Source organism: Pygocentrus nattereri, chromosome 1, assembly GCF_015220715.1.
Source record: "Pygocentrus nattereri isolate fPygNat1 chromosome 1, fPygNat1.pri, whole genome shotgun sequence".
Lineage (NCBI taxonomy): Eukaryota > Metazoa > Chordata > Actinopteri > Characiformes > Serrasalmidae > Pygocentrus > Pygocentrus nattereri.
The window spans coordinates 55,548,704-55,563,605 of NC_051211.1; the positions used below are offsets into that span (position 1 = coordinate 55,548,704).

The 14,902-nt window shown below is 43.1% G+C and overlaps 1 protein-coding gene across 4 annotated transcripts in view; it reads left to right on the top strand.

The window, feature by feature from the left end:
• Positions 1–14,902, top strand: part of grm8a (glutamate receptor, metabotropic 8a) — a 400,562-nt gene that overhangs the window by 232,879 nt on the left and 152,781 nt on the right. For all 4 annotated transcript variants that reach the window (XM_037538676.1, XM_037538670.1, XM_037538683.1 and 1 more), the window contains exon 4: positions 10,568–10,703. In XM_037538676.1, the coding sequence (XP_037394573.1) occupies positions 10,568–10,703 (136 nt within the window). The remainder of the gene's footprint in view (positions 1–10,567; positions 10,704–14,902) is intronic.

Consider the following 14,902-nt stretch of genomic DNA (forward strand, 5'->3'; position numbering starts at 1 on the left):
ATCATCGTCTTTTTGAAAGATGCAGATTCTTCCTGGACCACTACTTAAAGAAAGTGTCTTCTAAAAACTGGCAGCAGGCTTGGGAGTTGATTTTGAGCCCATCTTCAACCCGAAAAGGTCCAACCAGCTCATCTTTAATAATACCAGCCCATACCAGTACCCCACCTCCACCTTGCTGGCGTCTGACTCGAAGTGGAGCTCTGTGCCCGTTACTGATCCAGCCACGGGCCCATCCATCTGGTCCGTCAAGAGTCACTCTCGTTTCATCAGTCCATAAATCCTCTGAAAAATCTCTCTTCAGATTCTTCTTGGACCAGTCTAGACACTTTAGCTTATGTGTCTTGTTCAGTGGTGGTCGGGTTTCAGCCTCCTTACCTTGGCCACGTCTCTGAGCGCTGAACATCTCGTACTTCTCGATACTCCAGCTAGGCTGCAGTTCTGGAATATGACAGAACTGGAAGATAATGGGTTCCTGGGAGCTTCACAGCTTGATTCTTCTCAAATCCTTGGCAGTTATTTTGCGTCTTTTTCTCTCAGCACGTTTCTTGCGACCCTGTTGACTATTTCCAACAAAACGTTTGATGGTTCTGTGATCTCGCCCCAATATCTTAGCAGTTTCAAGAGTGCTGCATCCCTCTGAGAGACTTTTGGTCATTTTTGACTTTTCAGGGTCAGTTCAATCTCTTTTTTGGCCCATTTTGCCTGAAGAAAAAAGCTGCCTAATAATTATGCACACCTTGATAAATGGTGTTGACCTCCTTAGGCCACACCCTCCCTCATTACACAGATACACATGACTTGCTATGCTTAAATCCATCAAGCATTCAAGTTTATCCAGCTTGGAGTTAGAAAACATGCCTAAAAATGATAATATGGTCAAAATACTCACTTGCCTAATAATTGCACACAGTGTATATATATATATATATATATATATATATATATATATGCATATCAGTGCTTCTTCCTCATGACCCACTCGTCCTCTCGCTGTGACTCACCAGTGCATCACGACGACCTACAGTCTGAGAAGCGCTGTATCAGGGCGAACGAGCAGAGATCGTTCACGATTCATAATGCGCTGATAATCAATTCATTAAAAATTAACCGACAGGATGCTCTGCTCCCCAGTGCTGAGAGAAGATGGATCATTTAATTACACTGCCGCATCAGACAAGCCACTTAATTCACTTCCGTGTGTGTGCAGCTGGTTTGGGTTGGACGAGGAGGGGCTGACATGTTTACTGAAGTCACTCTAGAAGGAAATATTACAGGTTCAGGTTTGTATCACCTGCACCGATGGAGAATATGCTTTTGTGTATCATATCCAGTATATAAGCTGTGGTTTGGAGACTGTGGCTCTGTCTAAAAGGAGGTGAAGATGCTGAGATTTTCGTTGGGAGTGACAAGGATGGACAAGATTAGAAATGAGCAGATCAGAGGGACAGTGAAGGTGGAGCAGTTTGGAGATAAAGCCAGAGAGGCCAGGTTGAGATGGTTTGGACATGTGTTGAGGAGGAATAGTGGATATGTTGGGCAAAGAATGTTGGAGATGGAGCTGCCGGGTAGAAGGAGAAGAGGTAGACCTCAGAGAAGGTTTATGGATGTAGTGAAGGTGGACATGGAGATGGTTGGTGTGAAAGTAGAGGAGGCAATGGATAGGGCAAGATGGAGGCAGATGATCCGACCCCTAAAGGGAGCAGCTGAAAGTTTGAGATGTTCTTATTTGTATATGTGAAGGGTACGGTCTAAAAAAAAGGGTTCCTCAAGGGTTCTTTAGTCAAGACAAGCCTTCTACTATATGAATCCATTCACTTAAAGGTTTCACTGCATAGTAAATGGTTCTTCAGATTGATGGAGAATGTGTTGTATATAGTTATAAAAAGGGTTCTGCTATTGTTAAAAGCTTGATGTTGTAATATGAGGAGAACCCTTTTTGGTGCTATGAAGAAACATTTGAATGTTTAATTTTACGTAGAAACATACAGTCTTAGCAAACAGGGTTCTATTTAGTACCAAGAATGGTTCTTTGGCTTGAATGATAGTGGAACCCTTTTCAAAAAGATTCTGTATAGACGCATCTACATCACATTCTCCATCAAGCTGAAGAACCCTTTCACAATGTGAAGAACCCTTCAATCATGCAGGTTCTTTGAGGGTTCATGGGTCTATATAGAACCATTTTCTTTACTGGAGAACCCTTGATGAGCCATTTTTTTAAAGAGTGAATGCAACAGCTTCTCCATCAATCTGAAGAACCATTTTACTATGCAAAGAACCTTTTTAAGCATGCACATAGATCTGGAAGTGTTCATGGCTCTATACAGAACCATCATCTTCACTAAAGAACCACTGAAGAAGGTTTCTTTTTCAACATGTGTCTTACGCTGAGACATTCAGGGATGGACAGAATATAGAGAAATCATATTTAAATGAAAATGTGGGCACTTTGTCAAAATCTTACTCAATTAGAAACTTGAAGCCAAAAACGTTCCTACATTCAAACCTCAATACCAAGTAAAGTGTGAAACACGAATAGAAACAGAAAGCAGTGTTTAGTAAGCCGTATTTGACCTTTATTAAACTGAAAGCAGTAAATATTTGGCATTTGATGATGTTAGATTTGTTTACCTTGTCAACTTTGTAAATAAACGCTTGTTCTAAAATTGATGCCTGTAACTCAGAAGCATTTTTACCCCCTGTATATAATCACTTAATAAATGTTTGGGGACTGACGCTTCAAACTGATGTAGTTTTAAAAGCGGATGTTTTGGCCGTTCTTCCAAAATAAGTTCGTTATTATATCTTGTGCTTCATAATGAGCCACACATTTTTAATAAGAGACAAATCTGGACTGCTAACAGGCCAGTCTAGAACCTGCCTTGACCCCTCCCAAACATGACAGAGGCTGGATTTTGAACTTTACACTGGTAACAATCTGTTAACAACAATCTGGTAATTTCTTCTTTGACCCTGGAGAAGACAATGTCTATTATTTCTATAAACAATCTGAAAGGTTGATTTGTCAGATCACAGTACACAGTTCTACTGAATTTCAGTCTGTTTTTGATGAGCTCAAGCCCAGAGAAGTTGGCAGCATTTCTGGATGTTGTTAATATGTGACCTCCACTGTACAGAATATAGTCTTAACTTGCATCCATGGATGCAGCAACTGACCATGTTTATTGACGATTGGCTCATCAAAAAATTGGTGGATAGTTTGTCAAAGTGTTATGGAGCCCATGTGGGGATACCCATCACAGAAACATGCTGATTTTTAATGCGGTGCTGTCTGAGGGGTCACTTGTTAGTTGTGGTTTTTGTCCTTGCTGGTTTATACTTCACTATATTTTTGGTGAACCTCGACTCATTCTCTCTCATAAAGGGCTCGCCTTTCCTGGATGCTCCTTTTAGACCCAAACATGACTGAGGTTTTTTTGGAATGTGAATGACAAAAGGTGGCATATGTTTCCAAATAACAATGAAGTTAGTCAGGAGAGGTATTAAATATCGAGATCAAACCCTTCCTGAATCCGTAGAGCTGCTCTTTCCATTCCATCTCATCACGAGATCATACGAGACTCACATCCGGAGTTATGAGCCTATGAAGAGGGGCTGAGATACACGTCATCTGCCTCTCGCCGTGTGGAGCTGCTGGATTCGTGTGTCCGTCTACATTCTGTGTGAAACTGACCGACGGACACTCAGGAGATCACTAAGGACTGACCGTCACACCAGAAGCCCTTCATTCTTCATTCAGTCCACTCGGAGACTCGCGTGAAATGGCGTCAGAGAGTTTCCAGCTGCTGAAGCTGCTGCAGCGGGTTTGGAAAGTAGTGATGAAGATAACGGAGCGTTTAGATATGAAACCTATGAGGATCCTGTTCTATAAAGAACCTTTAGAGAAGAGTTTAAAAAGAGATGAACACATCCAGAGAGGATGACCTCAGAGCACAGAGGGTTAACAGCAGGTCATGTTGGATTTACAAATCACTGTTTTCTGTTTTTATTTGTTTGTCCCAACTTTTTGGAATTGAGGCTTGGAAGTTTTAAGTCTTCTTTGCTGGTATGTGATACAGCCACTAACTGGCAGCACTTATCATCGCACATGTCGGCAGCCTCACTGTACAGTGATGTGAATTTGGTTGAATATTTTGATAACAATAAATTCAAATGCGAGGAAACTTGACTGATTAGCAAGAGAAATAGAGAAAATCTCTTGGCCTTTGAGATTTTTGGAAACAGCACTTTGAAGGTCTGAATGAAAATGGGAGTAAATGAGTGAAGAGTGTGTGTTTTTCTTTTGGAGATGTAGTTGAAATAATATTTCAGCGTAGTGTAGAAGAATCAGGAACATTGTCAGTCAAACCGTCCAGTCACAGGGTTTTATTACTGTTCTTTAGTGCATACAGTGATCTGTAGCCACTATCAGCATCAGTTACCAGCAGGTGGGGCTGTTTTCTCAGCACCATTCACTTCAAGTCAAAGCCTCGCAGCCTCCCCTCCGCAACATGCTGCAATGCTGATGTCTGGCCATGCAACCAGAGCATGAGCCTTGCCCACAGCCAGCATCTTCAGCCTTTTGTTGTACAGTCAAGCGGCTTTTCCAGAAAGAAAATAGGGCTCATTTTAGCTCCCGTCCATAATAAAGATACAGCAAAACAATCCAGGCGAAACCAAATGTGCAGGGAATGTGCTGCTTTGAGCTTGACCAAAGCGTTGGTTTGATAACAGCCTTTGTTTTTGATACCCTCATGTTTTCAGCGCATGGAAGCTTCAGTTTAGATCCTCGCAGATCGAGAGTTGTTTGACAGCGAAACAACAGTCAGACATTGACGAGCGCATAAGGGACGTCTATCGTTCTACCAGCGTCTAGATTCCTTTGAATGTGAGGATGGCTGACTGAGAGAAACCAGACGGCCACTGACCCACCAGAACATTGAGACATACACTCACCAGCAACTTTATTAGGTACAGTTGCTTGTTAACACAAATAGCTGATCAGCCAATCACACGGCCGCAGCTCACTGCATTTAGGCGTGTAGAGGTGGTCAAGACGACTTGCTGAAGTGCAGACCGAGCATCAGAACGGGGAAGAAAGGGGATTTAAGGGACTTTGAACGTGGCGTGGTTGTTGGTGCCAGACGGGCTGGTCTGAGTATTTCAGAAACTGCTGATCTGCTGGGATTTTCACGCTCAACCATCTCTAGGGTTTACAGAGAACGGTCCGAAAAAGAGGAAATATCCAGTGAGCGGTCAGTTGTGTGGACGAAAACGCCTTGTTGGTGTGAGAGGTCAGAGGAGAAAGGGCAGACTGGTTCCAGATGATAGAAAGACAACAGGAACTCAAATAACCAACCAGAATCTCTGAGGAACGTTTCCAACACCTTGTTGAAAGTCTGGCATGAAGTATTAAGACAGTTCTGAAGGAAAAAGGGGGTCCAACCTTTTACTAGCAAGGGGTACCTAATAAAGTGGCCGGTGAGTGTATATCTTTAACATATTTGGCCATTTCAGTCCTGTGAAAATAATTGACACTCAATCAGTTCCTTGATTTTTTGCTCAGCGGATCGATAGTTTTCAAACGTTTTAGCCAAATTACACATTTTGTTAACTTGTAAAACAGCATTAATAATATATAATGTAATAAATTTGAGGAAAACTAATAGACGTAGCGATATTGAGCTTTGGTGAGTCTGTGCTGCTGCGAGTCGCCCTGTAAAGCCTCAAATAATCCTTTAAACGTCAGTGGCGTCAGTGGCATCTTTATCCACATGTTACGTGTAATTACATATTTCCACCAGAGAGGTCTCCAACTCCCCAAATCCTACATAGTGAAGCTTTAAGTTAAAGACGTAAACAAACCTAAGCAGAAAGAATCTTCTTTTTTGAAAATGCAGTTTCATATCGGAATAACTTACAAAATACTTTTTTCCCGAAGCGTGCCTTTGGTCATTGAGTTCTATTCCTACTTCATCACTAGTTTCCAACATGGCTTTGGCTGATCTAGATGATGCTGCTTAATCATAATCTAATCAGATTAACTGCTGCCCCACCTGTTTTTCCCGTTTTTGTAGCATAATACTTTATACTAACAATGTTTGCTCTCTGGTGTGGACCAGAGGAGGACGGGTTCCCCTTCTGAGTCTTGGTTTCTCTCAAGGTTCCATCCTCCTGTCCTTAGGGAGTTTTTCCTTGCCACCATCGCCACTGGTGACGCTCATGGGGGCTCGGACCCGGATTTTACTTTCTGTAATGCTGATCTTTCTGTAAAGCTGCTCTGTGACAACACCTGCGGTAAAAGGCGCCACATAAATAAACTTTGCTTGCTTGCTTGTTTGCCACGCTTTAGATGTTGACTTGGGAAAAGTTATTCTTCCATGAAGATCCTGTGCACCACCACTCCTGTATCACCTACACCTTCCTGCAAGTTCTTTGCTTTCATGTGGGGCAGCATATGAGCAGCTCAATCACAGCTCCCCTTAACTTCCTAATGACGTTTCAGAAGGTGGACAATGCGATCTAAAAGTGCTCTGTTATCTTTTGGTAGCGTTCAGCTGCTTTGTAGGCATCAGTTAGATCCTTAGCTGCTGCCTAGAGGAGCTGAATGTTGAGAGTTAGAAGGTTTGAAGAGTCTGAGAATTCATTACACACGAAATGGTATTTTGTCTGTCGGTCAGTTTCACACAGAATGTAGACGGACACACGAATCCAGCAGCTCCACACGGTGAGAGGCAGACGACGTGTATCTCAGCCCCTCTTCATAGGCTCATAACTCCGGATGTCTCGTATGATCTCGTGATGAGATGGAATGGAAAGGGCAGCTCTACGGATTCAGGATTTCTGAGCTGGATCATCATACAGATGCACAAGAGATAGAAACAGAGGATTTGAAGCACGGTTAAGTTCCTGGACCCCAGACCTTTAAAGCTCTGATACAATATCTGGGGGCTCTTTGCTGTACTTTTCTCAGAAAATGGATATAAATTGGAAGTTGTGTCCGAATCACAGCCGTTCTATTGGTCATATAAATGTGTGACGAGCGGGGATGAGACTGGGTGGTATGTGTGTAACAGACTGCTGATTAATCTCAAGTGACGACGTTAATTAGGGCTAATTACTATTTGATGTTGAGACAGAATGTCTGAATAATGTGATGACATGCATGGGGTCAGAGCAGTGAAGTAGCCACAGATGCTTATTAAATGGACTTTAACCAGGAAAAGGTTCCGTTAGAGACAGTAGGAGGTCCATCATTCATCCCAGCGCAGGACAGTGATGGTATAATAGAGCCCCCGGGGGAGGACAGTCTGATATTATAGCGTACATCAAATATGATCTACGGCTCTGTCCAACCCAGTACGGCCCGTCAGGCCCTGTTTGTGTAATTTTACTCTGTTAAGTTCAGGATAAATCATTTAGACTGGAGCAGCGAAACGACTGAAGATCTGTTTAAATGATTAAAGCTCCATTTACACATTTACCATTTTCACCTGTTCTTACTACAGCGGCTCATCACCGTCTCACCGTCTCACTCTACCTCTCTCTCTCTCTCATTCCTCTTTCTCTCTCTCATCCCTCTCTCTCTCTCATTCCTCTCTCTCTCTCATTCCTCTCTCTCTCTCTCATCCCTCTCTCTCTCTCATTCCTCTCTCTCTCATCCCTCTCTCTCTCTCATTCCTCTCTCTCTCATTCCTCTCTCTCTGTCTCTCTCTCATTCCTCTCTCTCTTTCCTCTCTCTCTCTTTCATTCCTCTCTCTTTCCTCTCTCTCTCTCTCTCTCTCTCTCTCTCTCTCTCTCTCTCTCATTCCTCTCTCTCTTTCCTCTCTCTCTCTCTCTTTCATTCCTCTCTCCTGTTCCTCTCTCTCTCTCTCATTCCTCTCTCTCTCTCTCTCTCTTTCATTCCTCTCTCTCTTTCCTCTCTCTCTCTTATTCCTCTCTCTCTCTTATTCCTCTCTCTCTCTTTCATTCCTCTCTCTCTTTCCCCTCTCTCTCTCATTCCTCTCTCCCTCTCTCTCTCTCCCTCTCTCTCTCATTCCTCTCTCTCTCTCATTCTTCTCTCTCTCTTTCCTCTCTCTTTCTCTTTCATTCCTCTATTTCTCTCTCTCATTCTCTTTATCTCTCTCTGTTCCCCCTCTCTCTCTCTTCTCTCTCTCTCATTCCTCTCTCTCTCTCTTTCACTCCTCTCTCTCTCTCTTTCCTCTCTCTCTCATTCCTTTCTCTCTCATTCCTTTCTCTCTCTTTCCGCTCTCTCTTTTTCCTCTATCTCTCTCTCATCCCCCCTCTCTCTCTTCCCCCCTCTCTTTCATTCCTCTCTTTCTCTCTCTCTCTCTTTCCTCTCTCTCTCTTTCCTCTCTCTCTCTCTCTCTCTCTCTCTCTCTCTCTTTCATTCCTCTCTTTCTCTTTCATTCCTCTCTCTCTTTCCTCTCTTTCTCTCTCTCATTCATCTCTCTCTCTTTCTTCTCTCTCTCATTCCTCTCTCTTTCATTCCTCTCTCTCTCATTTCTCTCTCTCTTTCATTCCTTTCTCTCTCTCTCATATTCCTCTCTCTCTTTCCTCTCTCTCTTTCCTCTCTCTCTTTCCTCTCTCTCTCTTGCTGTCTTTATCTTTTTTACTTTCTCTGTCTCTCTCTCTGTCTTTCTGTCTCTCTCTCTGTCTTTCTGTCTCTCTCTCTGTCTTTCTGTCTCTCTCTCTTGCTTTCTTTACTTCTTTCTCTGTCTTGCTCATTTTGACTCTTTTTATTTCTTTTTCTCTCTCGCTGTTTCTTTTTTCTTTCTCTTCCTTTCTTTTTTTCTCTCTCTTTCATTCTTTTCCTCGTTTCTCTACTTTTCTTTTCTCTTTTAAAGAAACTTTTAAAATCTGTGATGAAGCCAAACTCCACAGATCAGTGGAGTGTGATTGCATTGCTGGCCTTCAGGGAACCAGAGATAAAAACCCTAGGCGATCTTTCCGAGATGCTCCCCCGCGGTGTAACTTAACTACAATAATACTGACCGGTACTGACCACTGACGTTCAAGCTTTACAGGACTAAAGGGCGTTCTGGCCGTCTACAACCACACCACTTTTTTATTGTAGTCTTCAGGAAACCAGAGATCACAACATTCACTGTCTGATCTTTAAAGCTCTGTAGATCAGTGGAAAGAAGCCAAACTTGACAGATCAGTAAACCATGATGTAAACTTCTCAGTGGGCCCTGGATGGTTGCTAGTCTTCAGGAACCTGGAAATATGGGTCCCTGAATCCTGCAACTGGTATCCAACTTGTAAAAATAAGAGTAACTGACGTTCAACCTTTACAGAATTACTAGGTATTATGTCTGACTTAGGTGCACCCTAGGCTGCCTTGTAGAGATGTTCACCCTTAGTGGAGGTCTGGAGAGCCAGAGATATTTATAGCACCATAACTCTGTGAAAATAAGAGTAATCAGCATTCAGACTTCACAGGATTCCAGGGCGTCATGCTCCCTCTCCAATCACACACATTTCTATTGTGGTCAGAGATAATGACGTTCAATATCTAATATTTGAAGCTCTGTAGATCAGCAAAGAAATTATAGAATAAAGCCAAACTCCAAACATCAGTAGATCATAATGCTCCCTTTCCAAGGATAGCTGGATGTCATTTCTAGCCTTCAGGGAACCAGAGATACAGACCCCAGAATCTCGCAACTTGCATCTGACTTAGGCACACCTTAGGTGGTCTTGTCAGGAAGCTCGCTAGCACTGGAGGTCCAGAGAGTTAGTTTACAGTGTCATAACTCAGCAGAAATAAGATTATCCAATGGTCAGATTTCATAGGATTACAGGGGTTTATGCCCACTCTCCAACCACTCCTGACTTTTCATTGTAGTCTTCAGGAAACCAGAGATCACGGTCATTATCTGTTCTTTGAAGCTCTGTAGATCAGTGCAAAAGAAAGAAAACTCCACTGTAGAGCATGAACTTTTCCAACGAGCCCTGGATAGCATTGCTGGCCTTCAGTAAACTGGAGATATGGTCTCCAAAATCTCGCAAATGTGTATCCTGCCGAGATGCTCACCCATAGTGGAGATCCAGACAGCCAGGGAAATTTAGAGTGCCAGGATTTGGCTATAATAAGAATAAAACTTTACAGAATTACAGGGGGATACACGCCCTCTCCAACCACACAGGGCTTTTATTGTAGTCTCAGGGAACCAGGAGATAATGATCAGTATCTGATCTTTGAAGCTCTGTAGATCAGCGGAGAAACGTAAGAGCGAAACCAAACTCTCCCGATCAGAAGACCACGAGGTGCCTGGATCGCTTTGCGAGATACAGACCCTGAAATCACCAGACGGCGATGTTTTTGGTGCCATAATCGCGTGATCAGCAACTAGTCGACATTGAGATTAACGTGTCCTCATCGAGCAGTAAAGTCTGAGCAGCCGCTGCTGTGCGGTGGTTGATGGTTAATGATGCGCTGGCTGTGTACGTGTAGTATTTTGTGAGGTCTGTGGGCAGTGTGGGAATTTTAGTCTTAATGCGGTAACAAGTGTTAATATGCAATTTCTCACAGTAAAAGTCTTTCTCTCTCGCTCTCTCTCAGGTGGGGTGTGCATCGCTCAGTCCCTGAAGATCCCGCGGGAGCCGAGGCCAGGGGAATTCGACAAGATAATCGTGCGTTTGCTGGAGACTCCCAACGCCCGTGCCATCATCATGTTTGCGAATGAAGACGACATCAGGTGCGTTCAATCAAATAAGAGTGCACCGCAGAGCCGAAGGAGTGTTGTTGAAAGGACAAAGAGGGAGAGAGTGAATGAGAGAGAGAGCGAGAGAGAGAGTAGCAGGGAGTGCATTAGATGAGCGATGTGAAGAGAGAGAGCGAGTGGAGTAGAAAAAAAACAAAACAAAACAAGAGATAACAATTCTGCCTCCATTAAAGCTGCACCTCTCTCTCTCCTTGAGTGCCCTGTCTCCTAGTGGCCATTACTCAAGTCCCCTCTTTATCTAAATGTCCACTTGTATCTCGTCCATGTGAAGGCAGGGAGTGAAGTAAAAGCTAAACTATAGGGCCGAGGACGAAGCGAGGCCTTCCTGCGCCCGCAGCGAGAGGAACGTTCTCATTTCCTTTCTCAGCTCGGGGCCTGTGGAGCTCTCCTGAGCTGCTTATGTAATCCACTCCCTCAGGTAGAGCCGTGCGGAGCTTTGTGAGGTGCTTTAGTGTCTCTGCACACAGAAGGGACCCGAGAGATAAGACGTCTAAGTCTTTAGAGCGATAGAGGAGGTGGGGCGCTTTCATTCTGCAGAATATATAATCTTTAAAGATGGTGCTGTTTGTGGTTGGGGGTGTGGGATATACCAGCTTCTCATATTCGCCGTTAATCTGGAAAATTGTATTAATTATTATCCCTGGGCCGATTTTGGAATTACAGCCGACAGTTACGGCTCATTATTTTGTGCTGTAAGCTTTTGTATGCATTGATGCACACGTAGTTAATGTAGTGGGCATTTCCATTTATTTCGGCTCATTGATGTGTCCCTTCTGAACCTAATGGACCCATTACACTCGCTTACAATGTTCATAATTATGTATTTCCAAAACTTTTTACGCACCACTCATGTCTGAGTCCGAGACGACAGGACAAACTGCTTTCAACATGATGGTCAACCCTTAGTGACATCCTGAGTGTCCATTGACCAGCTCCACACGGTGAGAGGCAGATGACAAGCATCTCAGCCCCTCTTCATAGGCTCATAACTCCGGATGTGAGTCTCGTAGGATCTCATGATAAGATGGAATGGGAAGAGCAGCTCTACAGATTCAGGAAGGGTTTGAACTGGATTTTCGCACTAGGTCATCACAGAAATATCAATAGAAACATCTAATTTGATGCACATGTGCATCGGCGACCCCAGAGGGTTTAACAAAGCAGTGCTACTGCAGATTAGGAAAATGCAAAAATACAAACTGTGCTGTATATCAAGCACGCCTGGGCCTTTACTGCGCTCGAATTATTATCAAGCTCAGAACATTTCATTTTCTGAACGTCCTGTGTGCCTGATAATCACAGGATCGTGTTCTTGGAGCAGATTGTGCTGCTAGTCGAGCTACAAAGATTCATTTCAGACTGTCAGGGGTCCGTCTCAGTGCCTTTAGTCAGGGAACATAACTGGACCATAATCCACTGAAATGATCTGTTCTAAGCTGGACTGACTCCACACACCCCGCCTCGCCTCGCCTCCAGGCTTTTACTCTACTGCTCTGTTTTTTAAACATTAGTGGGAGTGTAAAGAAACTGAAAATCCCGACTTAAGTTCAGGTGCTGTTACTGCAGTGATAATTTACTCAAATACAAATACAAATTACTGAAGTAAGAGTAAATAAGTAATTAATTAAAAAAACTACTTAAGTACTGAGTTATTTAGTTACTTTTTCGTATTTGTGCTGTCACGACCTGAACATATTTCAGAGCTGAGCAGATTACATTTACATTTATGGCATTTGGCTGACGCTCTTATCCAGAGCGACTTACAATTTGATCATTTTACACAGGTGAGCGAAGGTGGTGTTAGGAGTCTTGCCCAAGGACCCTTATTGGTATAGTGTAGGGAGCTTGCCCTGGTGGGGATTGAACCCCAGTCTACAGCGTAGAAGGCAGAAGTGTTAACCACTACACCAACCAACCACCCGATTAGCCCGGTCAGTGACGGATCCTGTATTCGACTAGATCTCTCGTCTCACAGCCGTTTCACGACCGTTTATCTCCAAACCAGCTGCTAAACTAGGCTATATAAACAGGGAAAACTGTCGGCTGTGGGCGACACCTGTTCACTAAAGTGTCTGACAGACACCGTAATAAAATATACGCAACAGGTTTACAGTGAATAAACAGAATCACTACAAAAGAAGGAAGGAAGCCGTGAGCCTGTTTAGCTCAGCTCGGCTAACGCTGCCTCAGGCTGGGGTCCAGTTGTGAGAACGGATCTCAGCAGGTTTCGTGTTTGGCTGCTGATAATAACGGCGTTTAGTCTGTTCCTGGTGTGTTCTGGTCCAGTTCTCCTCTGTACTTCTCCACTAGACTTGACATTTCTGTAGTGTTCTTCCTGCTGGAGCTGCTGGTTTTTTGATTGGTGGATCTTTTTAATTTAACCACACTTTGTTAATATTAGATTCTGAGCTGATATGCTCATAATTTATTATTTTACTCTGTAGCTTTAGGAAAATTAAAGTAGCGAAGTAAAAGTATTTCAGTAAAGATGAACTCAAGTGAGAGTAAAAGTACTATGATTTAATTCTAGTCCAGAAAGTACCGTTACAGGGAAAACTGTACTCGAGTACAGTAACGAGAGTGAATGTAATTCATTACTTACACCTCTGAAAATTAGACTGTGCATAATACACTCACCGGCCACTTTATTAGGTACACCTGGTCCACTGCTTGTCGACACAAATAGCTGATCAGCCAATCACACGGCCGCAGCTCACTGCATTTAGGCGTGTAGAGGTGGTCAAGACGACTTGCTGAAGTGCAGACCGAGCATCAGAACGGGGAAGAAAGGGGATTTAAGGGGCTTTGAACGTGGCGTGGTTGTTGGTGCCAGACGGGCTGGTCTGAGTATTTCAGAAACTGCTGATCTGCTGGGATTTTCACACTCAACCATCTCTAGGGTTCACAGAGAACGGTCAGAAAAAGAGGAAACATCCAGTGAGCGGTCAGTTGTGTGGACGAAAATGCCTTGTTGATGTGAGAGGTCAGAGGAGAACGGGCAGACTGGTTCCAGATGATAGAAAGGCAGCAGGAACTCAAATAACCAACCAGAATCTCTGAGGAACGTTTCCAACACCTTGTTGAAAGTCTGACATGAAGAATTAAGACAGTTCTGAAGGAAAAAGGGGGTTCAGCCTTTTACTAGCAAGGTACCTAATAAAGTGGCTGGTGAGTGTATGTACAATACATACTTTTCTGGAAGTACTGGAAAAATGTACTAAGGTCCACAGTTGAATGTTTGGCTTGCTTGACCACACAAATGCACTGACTGCTGCTAGTGACGTGGTATTGACTTAAAAAGAGTCGATTCTTTGACTGATCTGACTGTCTGAGGTTGTGAATATGCTGAAGGATTTGAGCTGGAAGGGTTAGAAATGATGAGGACCCTGGAATGTGCTAACAGGAGCGGTGCATGATGTGATGCATATGTACTCAGAAGTGGTGAAGCATCATTGGAAGTACCAACAGCTCAGATCTCAGTTTGATATACAGTCCACTACTTACTGATAACTGTGTCTCCATCACTTTTAAATGACCTGGTTCCCCCACGTTTAGCACAGCGTTTCTCATGGTTGTCCCCAGATCTCATCAGTCCCCTTTCTCGATGTGAGATGTGCCCTGCAGGACTCGCTTTGATCCCATCCAGACAGGAATATCACTACTATACTAATAAGACTCCTCCTGATATTTATCTATGACTGTAAATCACTTTCTTACACTTGCTACACTTCATATATGGATTGCAATGTAAAATAGTATTATATTTGGACTATGACCACAGCAAGGCCGTGAATGGATTTGCAGGTTTGTTTGTGGTCCAGCCTTTTCCAGAATTTCTTGATTCCCTTACAAAAACTATTTAAGGTTAATTTTATTAAGTAAACTTCAGCTTAAACATATTTCTCAAGCATACTTTGTGTAGTAAGTATACTAATATCAGTGTTTTAGTGGTGTACTTGTAAGTGTACTGTTTTAATACTTCTTGGGACCAAATTTTGATAAACTTTTTTAGTTTATAAAAGTATAACTAAGTGTTCTCCAAGTGTAAGAGGCTGAAAGATTAATCATTTTTATATCGAAATTGCAAAATCTGCATTTGTTTAAAAATAGCCTACACAATTAAAAAAGATCTTAAGTTCTTAAACAAAGAAGGCTCTTTAGTAAGAACCGTG